General features: G+C 52.8%; 1 protein-coding gene across 1 annotated transcript; it reads right to left on the bottom strand.

Moving 5' to 3' along the window:
• Window positions 1-753: 753 nt before the first annotated feature.
• Window positions 754-19,597, bottom strand: BCL6 (BCL6 transcription repressor). Its single transcript, XM_059822429.1, has 10 exons — window positions 19,574-19,597; window positions 10,708-10,746; window positions 9,486-9,653; window positions 8,205-8,426; window positions 7,083-8,066; window positions 6,321-6,502; window positions 5,069-5,236; window positions 3,485-3,615; window positions 2,948-3,085; window positions 754-2,046 (listed from the first exon to the last, which is right to left on the bottom strand). The coding sequence occupies exons 3-10, from the start codon at window positions 9,644-9,646 to the stop codon at window positions 1,903-1,905; spliced, it is 2,130 nt and encodes a 709-aa protein (XP_059678412.1). The 5' UTR covers window positions 9,647-9,653; window positions 10,708-10,746; window positions 19,574-19,597; the 3' UTR covers window positions 754-1,902.
• Between the last annotated feature and the right edge of the window lie 233 nt (window positions 19,598-19,830).

The following is a 19,830-nucleotide window of genomic DNA, read 5'->3' as shown; positions in this document are numbered from 1 at the left end:
TTGCACAGAGCACAAGGCACTTGCGTGCATCCTGGGCAACCCCACTTCCCAAGGGCCTGGTGACCCCGTGGCTTCACCCCCCAGCGCTGCACAGCCACCCAGATGGACCAAAGCATCTCCTCTCCCCACTGGGGGAGAGCAGGGGGACTCCGTCAAGCGGGGCTTTTCCATCTCTGGCTCGCAGCCAGCATGCAATGGCCAGAAGCCCAGAGACGCTATCAACCAGCAAGTTCCTGGAGGGGGTTACAGACCTTGCTCCACCAAACCATGGAACAAGGCAGCCCCCCCAGCCCCAGGAGCTGGAAAGAGAGAGGAGCAGCAGGCAGCCTTCTTCCCTGAACAACTCTGGCAATTGCATTGGTTTCTAGGAAATATAAATAACTACCAAGCCATCTGGAACCAGCCCTGGGCTGGTCAGCAAAAGGTCTCTTCCAGGCTCTGCCCTATTTCTGTCGGCTGCTTGGTGCAAATGAGGAAAGTATCAAGGAGGTGGCACAGTGGGACACTCGCCACCAGGATGCAGAGCCATGAGCTTGAGTCTTCCTCTGACCTCATGCCGGAGACCATCCTCACTTGCCACGAAAAGGCTGCTTCAGCCAGCCCTGCCTTCAAGGCAGGGCCAGAGCTGCATCAAGCCAAGAGCTCGTGGCAGGGCTTGGGATGCGCAGCCCTTCCCGGGGCATCCACTGGCCTTCAAGGTGCTTAAGGAGAAGGACAGGCAAGAACAGACCTCTCACTCCATCATACTTCACTTTTCTTCATTTTATTCTTTTATTTGTACAGCTATATTTTACAGAACGCATTAATGCAGTTTAGACACAGCCCAAACCCTGTCTCCCGAGATTGTTTATAACACAAGCATGTAAAATAAGACCAAAAAAACCAAAACCAAAAAAATAAAACATTCCCCGATAGAGAGTTCCACCAAAACTCCTTTTGCAACATCAGGCTGTACCTTGAAGAAACTGAGCTCAATATAGTCCATACATTGAAAACTTCCATTGAAAAGAAAGGCACCGTGCGAAACCACATTTTACATATATACAGACTGAGAACTAGAACAAAAAAAAAAAAATTACACTTTATTATTATTTTAAATTCCTTCTGCAGCTTTGTTGGTTTAATACACACTTTTTTGTAAATTGTAAACCTTCACTTGCAAAAAAATACAAATACACTGATGCATTTAGACAAAATATTTTCTTACTTGTACAGATGCAATACTTTAAAATATCTTGTTAAGTGCTCTATCATAATAAAGATTCTCAGAGTGGCTTCTGCCTGCAGAGTCCACCTGAGCCTTTAATGCATTTTATATATTTTTAATATAGCTTTTTTAAAGGTCTATATATATTTATTTTATATATATATTTATATATTTATATCTATATATATTTACAACTCTGCCATAGATTCCTTCACCTTTGGTTAAAAAAGTTAAAGCCCTCTCTTTAATAGCGTACTTTCTCTTTAAAAGAACACACATTTTGCATACAAAAGAAAAAATCTGTTCCCATAAATCAACATTACATTCCTCATCTTCAAACGGCAAAGGCTGTGAAGGTTAGACTCCCGAGTTTATCAACACTCCACTGCACAGACATTTAAAATGACTATTTTTATTTTTTATGTTTTATATACAATAAGATCTGAATAATTTTATTTTTCTTTTTGTTTCACATAACTGGGAAAAATAAAACCCGTGTATTTGTAATTTTTTTTTTTAAATTTCTAATGTTTTTCCACCTATCTGCACTATGGGTTTAGAGGCACTCCATCATGTGATGAATTTTTTTTTCTTTTTTTGTTCCCCCCCCTCTTTTTCTTTTAAAGTGTTGCAAGTATCCTTTGGACAGCTTCTCCCCCCACCAAGACGACCTCCTCCTGGGAAATCCTCTGCCTTCAGCAGGCCTTGGGGAGCTCTGGAGGCACCTCGCTCGCCGAGATGCGGTACTGCACCTTGGTGTTGGTGATGGCCCCGTGCTTCTGCCGGAGGTGAAGCCGCAGCTGGCTTTTGTGGCGGAAATGCAGGTTGCACTTCTCACACTGCGGGATGAGGGGCAAAGGCAGAGGGTGTGAAATGTGATGGTAGGGAACACGTCCTTCCCTTCAGCGTGGGGGTCCCGCAGCAAGCACCTGTCCTCTGCCAGCTACCCCAGGGTGCTGTGCCCAGTATACCGGTGAACAAGGGAAAAGTGGAGACGTGGTGGGAGAAGCAGCACCTGGGGGCACCCCATCCCAGGCTTTCAGCAGCACATTTTGCTTTATGGGATGCACAAAAGCCCAGGTCCCTCAGGAGAGGACCCTGGCTCTGATGGATGTAGCGCCAAGCTCCTTATCTAGATGCTCAAACCAGCTACAGGGCTATTTCAGGAGCTGCTTTTGACCCCTGCTAAACTGGATGGCTCCAGAGGGATGTTTGGATGATAATCCCTGCTCCGATTGCCTCTCTAGTGGATGGGGAAAGCCAGAAAAGCCTCAGCAAAGAGCTGCAAACAAGGCAGGGGAGGCTGCTTGCTTGGTGCGGTGCCACAGGCACAGGGGACCGCAGGCCAGGCTGTCTGCTCCTTTTCCCCGTCCCCACACACAGCGGGCAGCTGTAATTTAAGCCACAGCTATTTGGAGAAGTGTGACCTTCTTCCAGATGGGGTGGAAGAAAAGAAGAGCAGCTAAGATGTACCCAGCTTGGGCTGCACATCAGTGTTTCCAACGCAGCCACTCACGACAAAATACCACGTCAGCATCGGCTAATGCACGAGACAGGGACGGGGCATGAAGAGCAGAGACATGACCTTGGCGTGGGGCCTCATGAGGCTGGCAAAGGGCATTGGGGTGCTCCAACCAGCCCATGCGAATACCCTGGTGTCTTCCCAGCCCCCCCAGGTTTGGCAGTATCCTCCCCCAGCCCCGGCTGAGAGCCCCCACAAAAAAAAGCAGGGTCACTCACATGATACGGTTTCTCTCCTGTGTGGATTCGAAGGTGACTTTTGAGGGTCTGCAGGTGCCGGAAGCGTGTGCCGCAGATCTCGCAGGGATACGGCTTCTCACCGGTGTGAATGAGCACATGAGCACGGAGGTGGGCCACCTAGAGAGAGCAGCTCCAGGTGAGGACAGCCCCAGGGATGAGGGCATCCCACCGGGAGCAAGGACACCCCACCAGGAGCGGGGTTCTGTCCAGCCGTCTTTTTTTTGGTCTATCAGATTCTAGCTGGGAGTCAGGGCCACACGTGTCTGAGGTCTGATATCTCCAATCCTTAACAGCAAATGGAGGAGAGGAGCTAAAACCAGCAGTCAGGCTTCCTACTAAAGCCAAATGCCCACACAGACCGTAAGTCCCCTATTTATCCCACAACACCATGGGAAGAGCTGCAGTGAGCACGGCCCATCAGCCTCCTCTCTGCCATGAGGCGTCACTGGTCTCGGACAGGAGGTCCGGCCACGTCCCACCTCCCCAGGCACTGTAGGTCACAGAGGCCACATGCACCTGGACAAATCTGGCCCCGCAGGTCTCGCACTTGTAGGGTTTCTCTCCGGAGTGGATGCGTGTGTGGGTTTTCAGGTTGGCCGGCCGGTTGAACTGTGCCCCGCAGATGTTGCAGCGGTACGGCTTTTCTCCTGCAGAGCCCAAAAGAAAGGGTGAGGGATTAAGTATAGGTGTGTTCAGCCCCCATGATCCATAGCACTCCCCAAAGCTAAGTCCCTTCAGGTGCCAGACACCATGGCATAAAGCACCAGCCCTGACTCCTGTCCCTTTTGGAGATGGCTGTGGACAAGAAGCATCGGTCAGGGCAGCTTGGGGTACCCCAGAGCTCAGAAGGTACCCAGGCACCATGGGTATGGGTACCTTTTCTTTTTTGGGTTAGGAGCTGCAGCCTTCAGGGCAAGAGAGAAAGTCGGGCAGCTCTGCCAGCGAGGATTAACAGCATCGCTCCTCCTGGCCCCGCGACAGCGGCTGGCGCCTGCATCTCCCTACAGCCATCAGTAAGCCATGCAGGGCCAGCTGGCTCCCTTTTGGCTCCTCGTGGTCCCCAGCACATCCCGCCTCAGCCATTCATCACCTCTTTAGAGGATCGAAAAGAGCTGATAGAGCAGAAAGCCAAGGCACACCCAGCGACCTGGCTCCCAAGTCATTATTCGGTTACAATAGCCAAATTGCTGCTGGCCCCTGGTGATAGGGGGAGCTACAAAAAGGTTTTAACTAGTTTCTTTAGGATAGTTGGAAATGGGCTCGACAGGGCATGGGAATCAGCCATCGTCTATGTCTATCCCTTCCTGCCTTTTCTTTTGTTTCCATGCTTTCACCCCACGCACCCTTGAACCCTGCCCTGGCACCTGTGTTGTCTCGTTCACCTGCGCAGCCCTCCTGCAGCTCAGCTGAGACTGCGGGAATTTATGTCTAATTCAGTGCAGCAGCACTGAGTCATCAGCACAGACTTCCCTTCCCCAGCTAGTGAACTGGCTGTTGACATGTTAAGCATTAATAAAAGCATGGAAAAAAAAAAAAATCCCTAGGTTTTTCAGCAAATGACTAAACCCTTAATATCCCCTTCCTTTCTCAGCCTTCATTGTGCTGATTCACAGAGTCCATCCATTCACAGCTTTTCCCATCAGCAGAGTTTCTGCCAGGCTAGATATGATCTGGATTTCTAGGATGTAGCGGGGGGAAAAAATAATAATAATAAAAAAAAAAAATCACAGACTTCTCCCTAAATGTTATTTTGATTATTTTTTTAAATTTTTCTTTTTCTTTAAGTCTACCACAGAGTAACCTGGAGGCCGTGCATCTGCTCTCAGCCATGCATTTTGCAAGATGCCTTTAGAAACAGCTGTGCCCACTGCTTTACAGCAAAGGAGCTTGAGCTCCATTCCTGCTGCGAGGCCAGGCAGCATCTCCCCTGTTCCCAAGTTTCCTGACAGCGCCAAGAAAAGCACCCTGCTCTTCCCATCAGAGACAGCTTGTGACACAAAGCAGGGGACGCTGCACCTGGGACAAACCCAGCCATAAACACCCGCATGCCCAGCAACCCACAGCCTCCCCAGTAAGTTGTCCCTGTGGCCAACACGGTACCTGTGTGGACGGTTTTGTGGCTGGCAAGGTTCCCCTTGTAGCGGAATGAGGCCTGGCAGCGGTCACACTTGTAGGGCTTGTCACTGTGGACTTGCAGAGAGTGTCTCTTGAGAGAGGCCTCCTCGGAGAACCGGCAGTCACACTCGTTGCAGAAGAAGGCTCCATTCTCTGGCAGGGCAGAGAGGACAGCAATGAGATGGGCAATGCATGGGCCAGCTCCTCGATGGGTTTGGGATGGTGGAGAGGGGCAGCCAGAGCAAGTGTTGGAACAAGAAGCCAAGGGCAGGTCAGCGATGCTTGCACCATGCCATTACCTCCTGACCTCCTTGTGCACACAGCAACAACATGCATGGTTTGAGAAAGCCAAGTCATCACAAGCCATCTCTCCTTCAATGTGACACAAACTGCTTCCAAGAAGCCAGCATCTCGCCTGGACATCTTTCAGAGAGGTCCACAAAGGCACCCAAGTTATCAGGCATCCTCTGAAGGATGGATGCTCAGCTCTGGAGCAACTCCAGCACCTTTAGAGATCTTAAACCTTTACATGTACACAAGTCTTCCTTGAGCATGGGAAGACCATCATCATCTGAAGCGCAAGGCAGGTCCCCCCAGTAGGAGGGTGCCTAACTCTTAAATGCTGTATGTAGCTTTGAGCATCACCACAGCGGGGTTCCCTCTGTGGATCTCTGCCCACATCACAGGTGACATTCTGCATTCCCTCTCCCTGAGCTACAGGCAGATGGGTGCACAGATACTGGTCTCTGGGCTTGTGGAGTTTTGCAACAAGATTGCAAGCCTCATTATCTGCATTTCTCCAGATGTGCGCACTGGTCTCCCTGATAATGAAGATACCATGACGGATGCATGAGACACACCATCTTGCCCAATCCCCATTAGGGTCATTACATCTGCCAAGCTTGTTCTCCTGTTGTTCTGGTGGGGTGGGGTGCACTTTGTTTCCTGTCCTTAGCTGCCAGGTTTGCAGCAGGTGACTAACGCCCTGAACAAGGTATTTGGACCGTGCTGGGGAAGGGGCGGGAGGAAGCAATTCCCACGTGTGTGTCCCCCTCACATGCATGCACACAGCTGGTCAGCCAGTTAAAAGGGGACTGTAAAGCACCTTGGGATCCACCAGCATCAGGGACAGGTCTGACTGCCCATTTGGACACAGGGCACCAGTTAGACGGTTCCCCAGTCCGCACAGCCCCCTTGCCTGCTGGTTGAAAAAGGTGACCAGGGATGCAAGACTCACCACAGCTGGAGTCAGAGTATTCAGACTGGGTTTCCCCGATCTCCTCTCCAAAGTTTGAGCCAGGGGTATGAAGGCACATCTCAGCATGTTGTGGGGACTGGCAGCCACAGGAGCTGCACTTCGATGAATGCATGTACAGCGGGGACTGCCCTTCGCTGCTCCGAGGTGACCCATCCCGGGACCTGTGGAAGGACAGCAACGCATACAGCCGTGAGAAGGCTCTTGCTGTGCTTGAGCTACTGGGCCCTTGTTTGCACCCTTCCAGACATGAGGGACAGCCGTATTTTATGGGGACACTTTTGTGGTGAAATGCACAGCATAGCCCTGATCAACAACAGGTCCCTGAGCCTCAATCCTTCAGGTGCCCATCACCGAACGGCCTCAGAACTCTCTAGGAACATCCAGTTCAGAAGATAGCATACTGTTCCCTGGTAGTTTGGCCTTTCCAATGTTTACAGCTTGAGGCACAGGGAGTCTGGTGAAAGGCAAGTTGGGCAAATCCAGGCTCCAGAAGCCGTCCAGAGCTGCCAAAGTAAGCGAGGGATTCTTGACCCAATGTTCCCAATTCCATCACCAGGCTAGGTTAGCACCGCTGAGGACGGGACAGCTGGTACCCAGCCAAGGTTACTGGCAGTGCTTCCGCCTCCTCATGGCTGGAGTCCCCAGCCCAACACTACAGCTATTTCACACACTTCCAAACCCTCACCGACAACGCAGGAAGTCCTGTCTCTTGTGGGGGGGAGGGGGGGGAAATCTTCTCACCTGTTAACGATATTGTTGAGTCTGCTCGCCTGTGGGATAGTAGAGTCTTCTCCATTCACGCTCATCTTGGTGGGGGATTGCACGTTGAGATGCTCCGGCTCCATGGACTGCTGGCAAGTGGACATGGGCATGTAGGTGCGAGGAGAGAGGGTTCCCATCTCGTTCTGATCAGCACTGTCCTGCTTCGTGCTCTGATTGAGAGAGTTGAGGACAATGAATTTGTACTTCTTCCAGTTGCAGGCTTTGGGGTCTGTGGGGCTCTTGGTGAAGAGGGAGCTGGAGCTCTGACTGATACGGGCGTTCTTGCTGCTGCTGGACTCGGTTGGCGAGTTGGGCTGACAGTCTGACTTCTGGGGGCTCTGGGGGCTGATGAGTCCCTTGCGGTCCAGGGGGGTGTTGGTGGGCTCAAAGTGCTGGCTGATCTCATCCTCTGAAGAGGTCCGCTCCTCCTCTTTGGCCACTTTGTCGCAAGAGAAATAGGGATTGTTCCGGATCGAAGGGACGACAGGTTTGGGGCCAGAGGCTATGCTGTAGTGCATGTCGCTCCTGGCTTCTTCAGCAGCACCTTCTTTCGGAGCATAGATGGTAGCATGGCACATGTTGGCTGAGATATCGGTAATGGTTCTTATGTACTCGGTGGGGATTGTCCTGGAGTTGTCGCATGGCAGGATCCTCTCCTTGGGGAACGCACCTGCCCTTGAGAGTTCGGAGAGAGGCATCCTCATCTCCCGCAACTCATCATCCACAAGAAAGCTATTTAGAGGGAGAGGGCTGTATCCATGGTAGGAAAGGGGGGATCCAGACAAACTATTGATCAAGCCAGGTGCAAAGGCCCTCCCATTGCAGAGGGACCCATTTTGGAGAGGCATGCCATTCTCTGAGACATCTCTGCTCCGATAAGCCATCACCTCTGGGTGGCTCAGCATCCGTCCAGCCAAAAACTCTTCCCTTGGGGTCTTCACAGCAGACACCATCTCCGCTTCACTGGAACCAGGCAAAAAGGATGGAAGACGCAGTCATTTTCAGCCCGTAAGGGTAAGCTTGCAGATACTTTGTCAGTTCTCCCCATTCCCACCCAAACACACCGCGCCAGGCTCTCCAAAGTTCACTCACGGCACTCACCTAGACTTGACAAACCTTCGGCAGGTATCAACCACGTGCTCCATCTGCAGGTACAGCGCTGTGGCCATCACGGCCATGATATTGTTCTCCCTCAAGTTCAGGCGGGATGTATACATGAAGTCCAAGAGGATGCAAAACCCCTCAGGGTTAATTTCCGGGTCCAGGTTGATGACATTCAAGTTGCACTTGAGCTGGTCAGTGAAAATGCTGTAGAAGAGACCACTGCAGAAAGGAGACAGGAGAGAAGACGAGTGTTATGACAATTCAGAGGAAGAAAGGAGAATTTGTCTGAAATCCCTTAGAACACAGGGGTTCGTGAATGGGAAGGGAGGTGGAGGCAATTACAGAATTCCCTGAGCTTCCCCCTTATTATCAAGCTTGGTTTCTCAGCTTAGTAAGCGTCTTCTGCACTGCACTTTTCCCAACTGGAACAGCCTGCTTTTAGATCTCACCTGCTCACCAACTCCCCACTGCCTCCGTTTAGAAATTCCCCCCCCTTTTTTTGTTGTTCTTACCACCACCCCTTCCCACTGTGACTCATTTCTTTCAGAAGCCTCTTGGGGCATCCACGTTTAGTCTTTAACCAGAAAAAAAAAAAAAAAAAAAAAGGAAATGTTGGCAAAACATTTTTCAGATGTCTTAATAGTCAAAGCTTGGCTTTTTCAAATCTTTATACCTTGTCAGCAGGAGACCCTGGAAGGCATCTGCCATAATCCAACTGGGCAATGGTGGGATGTTAATTAGCATTCACTAGGAAGCAATTCCAGCAATCCTAGGAGCTGGAAAGGGATTTCAGACCCCACCAGGCTTGGCAAAAATAAATAAATAAATAAAAATCAACAAAGGTGGGTGCAGCCAGCAGCCTGGAAGTCAGGGAGGAATAACTCTAAAAATAGCAGCGGCAGGGGACACTGCAGTCACAGAGGACTCGCTCACCCCAGCGTGCATCCAGCCCTCCCTCCCCTCCCCTCTCCCATCTTGTCCTGTCCCTGCAGAGCGTTTGTGCTTTGCCTTCAGGGATGTGCCTCATGTCTGCTGTGCTCCTGTTTGTCTCCATGGGCTGCGTGTGGGCAGATGTGGGCATGCAAGAAGGAGAGAGGTGTGGGCACTGTGCTGGAGGTGAAAGGTCTCAGCTCTAATCCAGGTTTCTTGGCCAGCGCCTTTCAATTCTGCTTCTCTACCTGTAAACCCCATAAGCCTCCCTGGGGCTGCAGTGTTGTTGCTGGTGGCTAAAGGCAGAGGGAGCAGGGAAGGGAGGTAGGGAGGGGACCCTGCTCTCACCTGCAGGCCATCAGGACTGTTTTGTGGGCTCTGAACTGTTCCCGGTTCACGATGATGACAACGTCGGTCAGGATATCCCGGCTTCTAAGGCGGTTGAGATTGAGGAGGACATCGCTCGCGTGGCGGGTGAACTGGATGCAGCTGTCTGCTGGCGAGGCCATCTCGAGTCTGCTTGAAACAGAAGCAGGAGGAGGATGGGAACGGAGAAGTGGCCAGGCAAGTACCCTAAACCCAGTGAAGAGACAGCTGCTGCTCTGGGCTGTTCTCAGATGGCCAACTGCCGCTGGTAGGGACAGCACCAGCTCCCTGGTCCCAAGACAAACAGCCCTGCACCACACTAAGTGCCTGCCAGGCTGCCAGGTGAGGTCTCTTGGCCAGCAGCGAGACCTGGCATGTCTCAGTCCAACCCAGCAAGCCGGCGGACAAAGGCAACCAGACCCTCCTGAGGATTAGCTAACCGGCTCCTCTTTCTCCCTGCCTCACCCATGGCAACTCCACCCCAGCCCACTCCTCCCACCACCACTTGGGTTCATCTCCATGAAGCTCCCAACACAGCTTCCCAGCCTTCAGATCTTCCTCAAGAGCCATCCCCCCTCAACCGTCTGCTGGCTGGCTGCAAATCCAGCCGTGGGAATCAGAACAAGCCTTGAAGGTCCCAACCGAAGCTGAAGGATTTCAACATCTGGAAAATCCAGCCTACAGCGGAGCACCAACCCTCATCTGCCAGCAAACTACTTTCCTGCTCCCAAGTGGTGGCCACTCTGGAGAAGACCTGTTCAGTTTCCCAATGAATTGGTGGTGGCAGTGAGGAGCAGAACTCATCTAACCTGCTGGGCTGCTACCCACACAGCAGCCCAGTCTCTCCCAGTGAGCAAGGCTTGGGTTAGTCGAGGAACATGAAGCCTTCCCCCAATGTAACACCCGTTGACCCATCTCAAAGGTGTCCTCCCAACCAGCACCCAGGAGAGCCCACATCTCCCTATGCCCGAAGTTTGGCCTGGAATGTGCATCTTCAGCATCAAATTCCTCCATGATCAACCCCCTCCCACAACCACGGCTCCTCCTCCTTCCCCAGCGGCATATGAACGTACAGTATTTTCTACAGAGCAGCTGCTCTCCTGAAAACAAATTCCAGCTGGGTCTAATGAAACATTTCATTGAACATGGTAAAGGGAAGGGGGGGAGGGTTAGGAGGGGAAGCACAAAATTTAAATTTACATACCCAATGCCTCAATTCACAGTCCAAAAGTTTCTTTCAAACCTACAAATAAAGCACAAGAAAACAAATGCCACATTAGCTGGTAATTATGAATTGGCCGTGGCAGGACATAAGCCTGCTGTTTCGCTTGAGCATCAGTTGGATAAAAGCTAGAGATAACAAACCTTCTACTCTCCAGTAAGGTTAACATTTGTTTCTTCCGGTACAGTACGTTCTTATCACAACCACAGGCTTTGAGAATCCAGTCATAGCTTCTTCCACACCCTCTAGCCCAAACCATGGGCGTATGCCAAGGAGATTTTCATTTCCATGACTCAGGAACTTAAAGGCAGGTGGGGAAGGGAAGTCAAGCGAGAATTTTCTCACCACTTCTTTCGGAGATAACTCTTCCCCTGCCAAGACTGAATTCCCGGACAGTGCCACATCCAAGACCAATGCCATATTCCCAACACCTTGTTAACAGGTACGACTTACACACAAACATCTGCTGCCACTCTGCTCAGAAACCTGGAAAGAGCCTGAATCCAGTCCTCCAAAACAGCTACTGCCCTTCTCGGAATACCCACGCGCTCCAGCAACCGGTGAAAACGCCCTGGGACAGGACTGCTGAACAGACTTGGGAGGATATGGGCGTCAAGCACCGAAGTGACTTGGCCAGGATCACAGAGGAAGCCAGTGGCAGAGACGGATGAGGACCCAGAACAAATGCCTTCCTCTGGCTGCTAGGAAAGCCTTCCCCCAAACCACAAGCTTTGTCTCCAGCCGCTGCCTTCACGGGCAAAGCGGCTGGGGCAGCATGGCAGGGAAACCCAGGAGTTAACTGCCTTCCAGAAATCACACTATTACACCCAAATTTGCTTAAAATCAACAAAGACAATTGACCTGGCACCAGAGCAGGAAGAAGGTCCTCAGGCAGCTGCCCTAGCAGGGAGAAGAACAATAAATAAGTGAACCAACAAACCCCAAGACCTTCATCACACTATTTTGAGGATCCACCCCCAAAAACTGGATGGAGCCAGTAAGACTGCCAGCACTTGCAGAAAGCCCATCCAGCCCTGTGAGGACGAGTGCCCCCTTCCCTCTCCCTTGCAGGAGACGTGCAGATCTGGAGCCTAAGCTCCCCTCACATCCCTGGAGACACCGGGGTGGGATGAAGAGGTGAGCTTTAAGGCAAGGTATCACACACAAAACCCAGAAGGGTGTCTTACAGCCCCGTTCCAGTCATCAAACGCAAATCTTCAGAGCTGCTCTGAGCCTGGCTGGCTGGCTTAAAACTTTACGCACTCACAAAAAGTGACTCATTTCCCAAATACTGCAGACTCTGACCTTTCTGTACACACTCGCTGCCAGCCGCTCGCTGCTGTCAATCGCAAGCCAAGGGACTCGCGGTGCTCTGCAAGGAGCCCAGCATGCATCCGTGTGTCCATACAGAGCGGACGTATGCGTTTGCGGCAGTCGGCTGGCATCCCGACCTCGGCCACGCCGGCAGATGCGCTCCGCTGGGCTCCGGAGGCTCACCCCGGTGTCACAGACACAAGGAGGTGACCCATCCATAAACCAACAAAGTTACAAACTGCGAGATGAACTCTGTGCCCGTGAGCATCACGTGAGAAGCTGCTGCTGTCGCCAAATTCCCTTACCCACAGCGAGGCTGCAGCGCTGCCCGGCCAGGGAGACACCCAGCTCCTCTCCCAGAGCTGGACCGCAACACAGCCCCCTCCCCACCCTCCCACATTATCCCTGCCCAGCGCAGCGCTGCCGCAGCGTCCACAGCCCCAGGAACTGGGCAGGTGCATCCCAAGCAGCTCCCGGCTGCAGGATGTGGGCATGAAAAAGGGAAAGGGACCTTCCTTCCCCTCCCTATGCCAAGCTGAGTTAACCCTGCCCCTCCCGGCCTCTGCACAGCACCAGCTCTGCACCCCAGCATGGGAGGATGCTCCAACCAGAGACCAGCAGAGAGGGGGACACTAACAGAGACCAATGATGGGGAGCAGAGAAGATGACCACAGCCAAGCATGGCCTTCTCCATCCCCCCCCTCAAAGCCCATGAGGCTCTCCCTGGCTCAGCTGGGGCCAGAACATCACCCCAAGCCCCCCCCTTCCAGTTTTCCTGCCCAGTACCTTGCAGACGTGGGCTCTCCGGCAGTGCTTGGGGCTGCACACCGGGGCTCACTGTGCCCGGAGAGGAAGGTCTGGGCCAGGCGCGGGGCCCATTTCAGGGGTGGCCGCATGGGACTGTCACTACTGCTGCCTTCCAGGAAGGCAATGAGTCTGCCCCAGCGGTTCAGGGAACGGCCCTTCCCTGCCGGCACCTCCCCGAGAAAACCCATTCCTGGAAGGGAGCCCAGGGCTGGCTCTGTCCTCCCTGCAGCCGGCTCGGTGAGGGGAAGGTGCACCTGCGTGTGGCGGAACCCCTCTCAGCTCCACCCTATGCAAAGGGGATACCCTCACAGGTCCCCCACCCCAGGGCAGAGGGGAGAACCAGGGACTTCCCTGCACGCCCCCATCTTTCTGCCATGCACAGGGAAACCCCTCCATCCATCCACTCTCCCATTTGTAGGGAATACTTCGCATGCATCTTCCTCCCACCCTGTGCACAGGGGGTACTTCTTGCTCCCCTACCCCTCTTTGCATGGGGGATACCCGGGGGTCTCTGCCCCTCTCCCACCCCCAAATGCATAGTCTGGGGGAGGGCACCGATCACTCCCCCTCCCTGGGCCCGGGTCTCCTACCCCTCCAAGAGCCTGCAGCGCCGACTCCCTCGCATCACCCTGGAGGGGTGGCTGGGTGAAGTCTCCCTTCCCCACAGCCTCATCCCACACAGTGCTCTGAAACTGCCCGCCCAGGGGAAGCTCCATCCTGCCCCGCTTCCTCCCCAGTCCCAGCACCCTGCAGGGTCCCAGCCCCACAGGAACAGCCCCCCGCCTGCCAGGGCACGCTGCCAGCTGCCCCCCACCCCTTCCCCACGAAAGGACGCCTAGTTTCTCCTGAACAGGGTCCAGAAGGATGACCAAGAAAATGGGGTGGTGTGGGCCCCCCCCCGGGCACAGTCACGGGTGCTACGAGCCACAGTGAAGAGGATGCTCTTGGCTGGGGACATGCAAGCGCCCAGCTCCGCTTTCCTGGTGTCATGCAATCAGGGGGCACTAAGCGTCCTTTAGCTGTGACAGCAGAGTTTTATTAATTTAGTAGCTTCTGGTTGGCGTCTAAGCCAAAACGTGGCTGGGTTAATAATAACCCAAGAAGAGACCGAGAGAAGTCCTAGCGCACAGTGTCAGCACAGATCAAAAGCAGCATCGCTAGTGGAAGCCCTGTCGTTTTTTCCATCGTACCGTTCCGTAAGCGGATTGCACTCGCTCTATCGAGCGGTCTCTGCTAACTTTCAATCTGATCCAATTTCCTGCCAGCAAACAAATGTTTCTAGGAAATGCAATACATTATCTGGACGGGTTTATTATCAGCATTTGGAACCAGGAAAACTGCATATTTTCTCGAGCGCTGCAGGGAACTTTATAGTTTGTACTTCAAAAGAGGGTTTAAAAGGATTGCCCTTGAAAGCTGGCCCAGCTCAAGTCTCCACATTGTTTTGGACTTTGCAGAAGAAAACGCAGAGGAGGGGGGGAGCACACTAAAACTGCCTCCGATGTTTTCCAATAAAGAGGACTCCCCTGCCCTCTACGGAGCCAAGCTCCGACTGCGAGGCAGAGGCAGCGCACGCCCTTGGGAAGTGAGGAGTCAAGCCGCCTTCTGCATTTCAAACGACCCCAAGCAATTTGGCACATTAATTTTTCAAGGGAAGGCAGTAACTGTGTCCCGGCTGAAGTCGAGGGAGCCACTCCAGAGAACAAGGGACTGACGCCGTGCCCTGCCAACACCGAGCCCCGCACCAAGGTGACGACCCAACGGCGGGGTGCAGCCAGAGCCGGGCATCCCCAGCAGCTGAGCTGGGTCCATGGGCCACCTGGATGGACTCTGAGGAGGTGTCCCATCATCCCCACCCCGCTCTGGGGTGGTAAATCACCAGCCGGCACTGACTCTCTCCTCCCTGTCTCTGTCCTCCTGGGGCTGAGGGTGGCACAGCTCATCTTGGCAGCAAGGAACTGCTCTGGCATCCCTCCGGGATGGGATGAGACACGTATGCACCTTGGGGTCCCGTGGCCAGGAAGAAGCACCCCCTCACCACTATGTTTATTTAGCCAAACAGATTTAAGGAGACCCTTTCAGAGGGTGCCCAGTCCTACAGCACACGTTCTTCAGGACCCACTGCCCTGCAGTGTGCTTGTCCCAAGCTCTCCCCTCCGTACGCAGGGATCCCACACTCCTCGCAGGGATCCCACACTCCTCGTGCATACCCTGCATACAGCCCAAAGGCAGCACCTGACCAGAAGGAAGACGGGGGAGGAAAACAATAGAGCCCCAAGACTTCTCCCCTCTCCCAACGCCCTTAGCTCTCCCTGTGTTTTAGATGTGAAGCTCCAGAGATTGCTGGGGTTTAAAAGCAGTCCTGAAGACTACACGTTTGCTCTGATTCAGGGGTGTGTATCTTTTTGGCTGCCAGCATCCTGCAGCAAATGGGAACACACAAGACCTAGCATGGATTAAAAAAAAAAAAATAAAAAAATGCAGGGAGGACTACATTTGCAGTCTAAATTTGCAGTCTGAAGGAGTTTACTGGTCCGATGCTGACTTTTGGATACTCATCTAACCGAACTGCAAACTGTGAACTCCTGAGGTTTGCCAATGCCTGCTGTAAACATGGAAACCAAGTGTCACTTTTTGCCAAACAGAAGAATGGTTTAAAAATAGATCTAGAAAAGAATACAGGCACTCGGCATACAGGGCTCCCGTTTATAGACTCCCATACTACTATAAAATGGAGCAAGAGTTTATGAGCACGCAGGCAACTTTTCACCAAATTTAGATGTTACAAACGTCTCAGAAACCTGAAAACAACATTTCAGGCTCCGAGCGAACCAGTAAAAGCTCTTCACGTGGAGTTTGCAGCCCAAACTTTAGAGCACATGGACTAAAACAGGTGTGAAACAGCTCTTCAACCTCAACGCCATAAATATGTGAAGGTACATAAGCTGCACACTGAGAAATGCACCTACTGGTTAGGGCTTCATTTTACTCACCTATAGACTTCGTAACAAGATTTTCTTTTTAATGGAGTATTCACATAAAATGAGAGGCCACCCGCCCCTGCTCCTAGAACAGAGGACTGCCTCACACCTGTATTTGTAATGGGTTTTTGAGGACAACATTGCTGTTTACTAAAAAAAAAACCCAACAAAAACCAACATCCAAACACCATTCCTACAAATTAATATTAGGCTGCTGCCATTGGGGGCTGAAAGCTTCCTCCCCAAAAAAAGAAAAAATAAAATAAAGAAAAGAAAAAAAGCATGGCTTTACAATGCATCCTAAATTAGGCAGACATTCAAGGGTAGATTAACACCACAACTCGGAAAGATTTTCACATGTGATTTCATGACCAGACCCGGAGAGAACTCCATATGGAAATGCCAGTGACTTTAATAAGCAGTCGTTGTTTCCAATTAGGCTCCTTCCCTAAGTTCAGCGGCATCCAGAGTTTCCTCTGCCACCTTCCTCCTAGCTGGCAAGCATTTTTTCTGCTTTTTTTAACGAGCAGTTAATAAACACGTCCCCCCCCGTCCCCCCCCCGGCTCCCCGGCCGGGCAGGAGCGCTGGCACTAGGTGGCACCAGTCAGCTTTGCTGCAGGAGCAGTTTTTCCCCTTGGAAAATAAAACACCCCAACCAAACCTGGAAAACATATAATTTTGTCGATGTAATTCTGTTTCTCTTAAAACGCGTCTGAGCAACATTATTTTTATGAGTTTCTCCAGCCTTGTTTTGAAAAACTTAATGTTTCTGCTAGGTTTATTTTTGTCTCATCAGACAGCAGGCTGAAGTCCTCCCAGCGCGGCAGACAGGGATGTCTAAAAAGTATCACAAAGACTTTTGACTGCCCTTTTTTTTTTTTTTGCCCTTTTTTTTGGGGGTGGGATTTGTAAGAATCACTTCTCATTCCGACTTCTTCCTTCGCAATAATAACTAACCAGTTAACCTCCACTTCCTCTCCCAATATTGACTCAGACAGTCAGAACCGAGGGGGACTGGAAATTGGAATTGAAATGCATCCCAAGAGATCTTTGATCTGTTTTGCCAGTCAAAATTGAACGCTCGGAGATGAAGTCTTTTCTTACTGGAACAATGTAATAATCCATTCTTCTGGAAAATTGCTAGACGCCCTTTGAATATTTTAATGGCTTGATGATTTGTTTCACGGGGCAAAAATTGCCATCTATAATGCAAGTTTTTAAACCTGCGGTCCTATTGTTAGAAGAAAATAACAGAACCTCAGGTTCTGCCTCTCCATGTATATATGAAGAGAGGTTTCCCCTAAAATATTTTTAAAGCAATTTTTGAACTGTAACCCCGCCAAGGACTGCAAGAAGCAGCCTGTATTTGCTCTTAAAGCACTTATCCTTTAAACCTTTGAAACAACATGACAAATAATAATTTTTAAAGCATTTAAAACCTCAGAAAAGGAATCAATAAGCATCCCCAGATCGAACGAGGGCCTGATCCCATACCCGGCCCTGCTGACACTTCCACTGGCGCAGGTACGAATTTGGCCCCAGACAGAGATGCCGGACCAACGCGGCGCTTCTTGCTGAGCCTCGTCCCTCTGGCCCCAGCCTCCCTTCACACCAACCCTGCGCCTACTGAAGTCAGTGGAAAAAACTACCCCGGGCCGGGTTGGGTTTTATTGTTTTTGACTCATGATTTTAAGCCCAGATTTGCCTCTTCCCTGGAAATGCAACAGGGGGGTCGAAGGCAGCTTTTCAGGCACATCTGAGAGGCCGCCGCAGATTTTTCTAAACAAACGCCTTGCTTTCTGTTTCCCTCCTTCCCAAGAGGCGATTTCATAACATTTCATACTGTGACTTTGCAAACTAAAGGCGGGGGGGGGGGGGGGGGGCAGGATGGCGAGGCGGAGGGCCGGGGGGAGGGGGGGGCGGCCGGGAGAGGTCGCTGCCGCCCGACCACGAAAGTTTTCATAACAAAGTTGGGCTTTTTCGGTTTTGTTTTGCTTTTTTTTTTTTTTCGGGGTGTGAGCGTGTGTAAAAAAATAATCTATGTACACACACAAAAACACACACCCAACCAAAAAAGAGCCTTCTCCCTTCCCCCACTCGCTTTTGGGTTTTTTGGGGAGCCGAAGGGAGGCTGGAGGGGCGCAGCGGCGCGGGCCGGGCGCGGTGCGCGGGGATTGCGCGGCTCTCCGCGGCCGGCCGCGCCGCTCGCTCCAGGAATAGCGTGTGGCCGGGGGCCAGCCCCGCGGCTGCCGGCGGCAGATTTACGAGCGCCTGTCGCCGCGCCAAGTCCGCCGCGGTAGTAAACACAGGGGAAGGGCTGCGATGGGGGCACCGGGGGGGGGGGGGGGGTGTGCTCCCCCCGCACCGCGCCCGGGACCCCATCCCTCGCACAGCTGCACCCCACTTCCCCCGCCGGCCGCCTTCCCCCCGGCGGAGGACCCCTCTCCTCCCCGCGGGGGTTGTTGTTATTATCACTTTGGGCCCTGCGTGTAATATTCAGAGTTGCTCCACACACTTTTTCCCCCCCCTTCCCGAGCTTTGCGTCGCCGTTTATTTTCCAGCCGGCAAAAGCCCGTGGCGGCCGCCCCGGCACACACCGTCGGGGCCGGCGCGGTTCCTCCCCCCCCCACCCCGCCCCGGGCCGCCGCTCCGCGGTGCTCCGGGGCCGGCAGCGGCCGAGCCTCCCCGCGGGCTCCCCCCTTCCCCGGTCAGGGAAATGCCGCAAGTCTTCTCTCTCCATCACCGCCCGCTCTTAGCCCGGGGCTTGACAGATCACGGCGCAGCCCCGCCACAGGTTGCAAAACGCACCAGCCGTTTCGCAGTTGCATCGGGGACGGAACAACAATAATAATGATGTATTAGTATATTAATAAATATAGAGGGGGGAGGGAAAATGATGCGGAAAGGCGGGAGCGGCGATGCCCGGTGCCGCCGAGCCCCCGCGCTGCCGCCAGCCCCGCTCCGCGGCGGCTTCTGTGCGGCGGCGAAACGACAGCAGCGACACAACACGCACCAAAAAAAAAAAAAAAAAAAAATTAAGAGAAAAAAAAAAAAGCAGCAGCAAAAAAAAAAAAGAAAAATAACACACCCCGACCGAGGGATCCAGCCATTGGGAGCCGACCCCGAGTCACGCAAAACGCCGCAAGCTCGGCGGCCGGCAGCCGCGCTCGCCGCCGTCCTGCGCCCGCGGGGCGGCTGCAGGTGCAGAGCGGAGCCGCCGCCGTCCTCCCCGTCCCCACCCGGCCGTCACGCGTGCGGGAAAGCCAATAATCCCAGATAACCGATAATCCCCGGGAGAGGACGCGGAGGGGAGACACCCCCCCCTCCCTCCCCTTATACACGCTCCCAGCGTTAAGACATGCGGGCACCCCGATTTTTTCTCGCCTGACAGCGGGCAGGGAAAGGGGGGGGGTGGGTGTGTGGCAGTTAAATAAATAAATAAAGCAGAAAATAATTTGGAATTTGGGCGATAAGAGGAAAAAAAAAAATCTATTAAAGGGTTGTCGGGGCACCTGCCGCGGGAAAGGGGGAGAAAGAAAGAGGTAAAAAAAAAAAAACACCAAAACCCCAAAAACCAAGGGTAGAAATATATAGAGGCGGCTCCGCGCCAGGCGTCGGAGCGGGGCAGGGAGGGAAAGAGGAGGGAAAAAAAAAAAATGGAGAGAAAAAAAAAAAAAAGAGCAAGCGAGAGAGAGAGAGAGAATTAAAGGGTAAAATCGGCCGCGGCAATAGAAGCAGCAATCACCTGGTCTCCGGGCTTTCCTAGAAACTCCTTGCATCACCACTTCTAAGAACCCCAGTTCTAAGAATCAACAGAGCCCAATTCTCGGAATTTGAGCTGCAGACTCTACCATTGCGCTAAGCATGGGGAGGGCCGCGGACCTCCCCCCGCCGCTCCGCCGCCGCCGCCGCCGCCCTCCCGGGCCGAGCGCCCCCCCCCGCGCCGCCCCCTACGGGGGCGGCGCGGGGGGGGGCGCTCGGCCCGGGAGGGCGGCGGCGGCG

Source organism: Gavia stellata, chromosome 11, assembly GCF_030936135.1.
Source record: "Gavia stellata isolate bGavSte3 chromosome 11, bGavSte3.hap2, whole genome shotgun sequence".
Classification (NCBI taxonomy): domain Eukaryota; kingdom Metazoa; phylum Chordata; class Aves; order Gaviiformes; family Gaviidae; genus Gavia; species Gavia stellata.
Note: the sequence above shows the minus strand (reverse complement) of the source record. Positions and strands in the feature narration are given on the sequence as shown.

Excerpts from the sequence above, each read along its gene's own strand:
- BCL6 (XM_059822429.1), bottom strand. The coding sequence starts at position 9,646 with ATGGCCTCGCCAGCAGACAGCTGCATCCAGTTCACCCGCCACGCGAGC. Across the intron at positions 8,427-9,485 it reads ACAGTCCTGATGGCCTGCAG|TGGTCTCTTCTACAGCATTT; the intron begins GTGAGAGCAGGG and ends TCCTTTCTGCAG. Across the intron at positions 8,067-8,204 it reads CGAAGGTTTGTCAAGTCTAG|TGAAGCGGAGATGGTGTCTG; the intron begins GTGAGTGCCGTG and ends GCCTGGTTCCAG.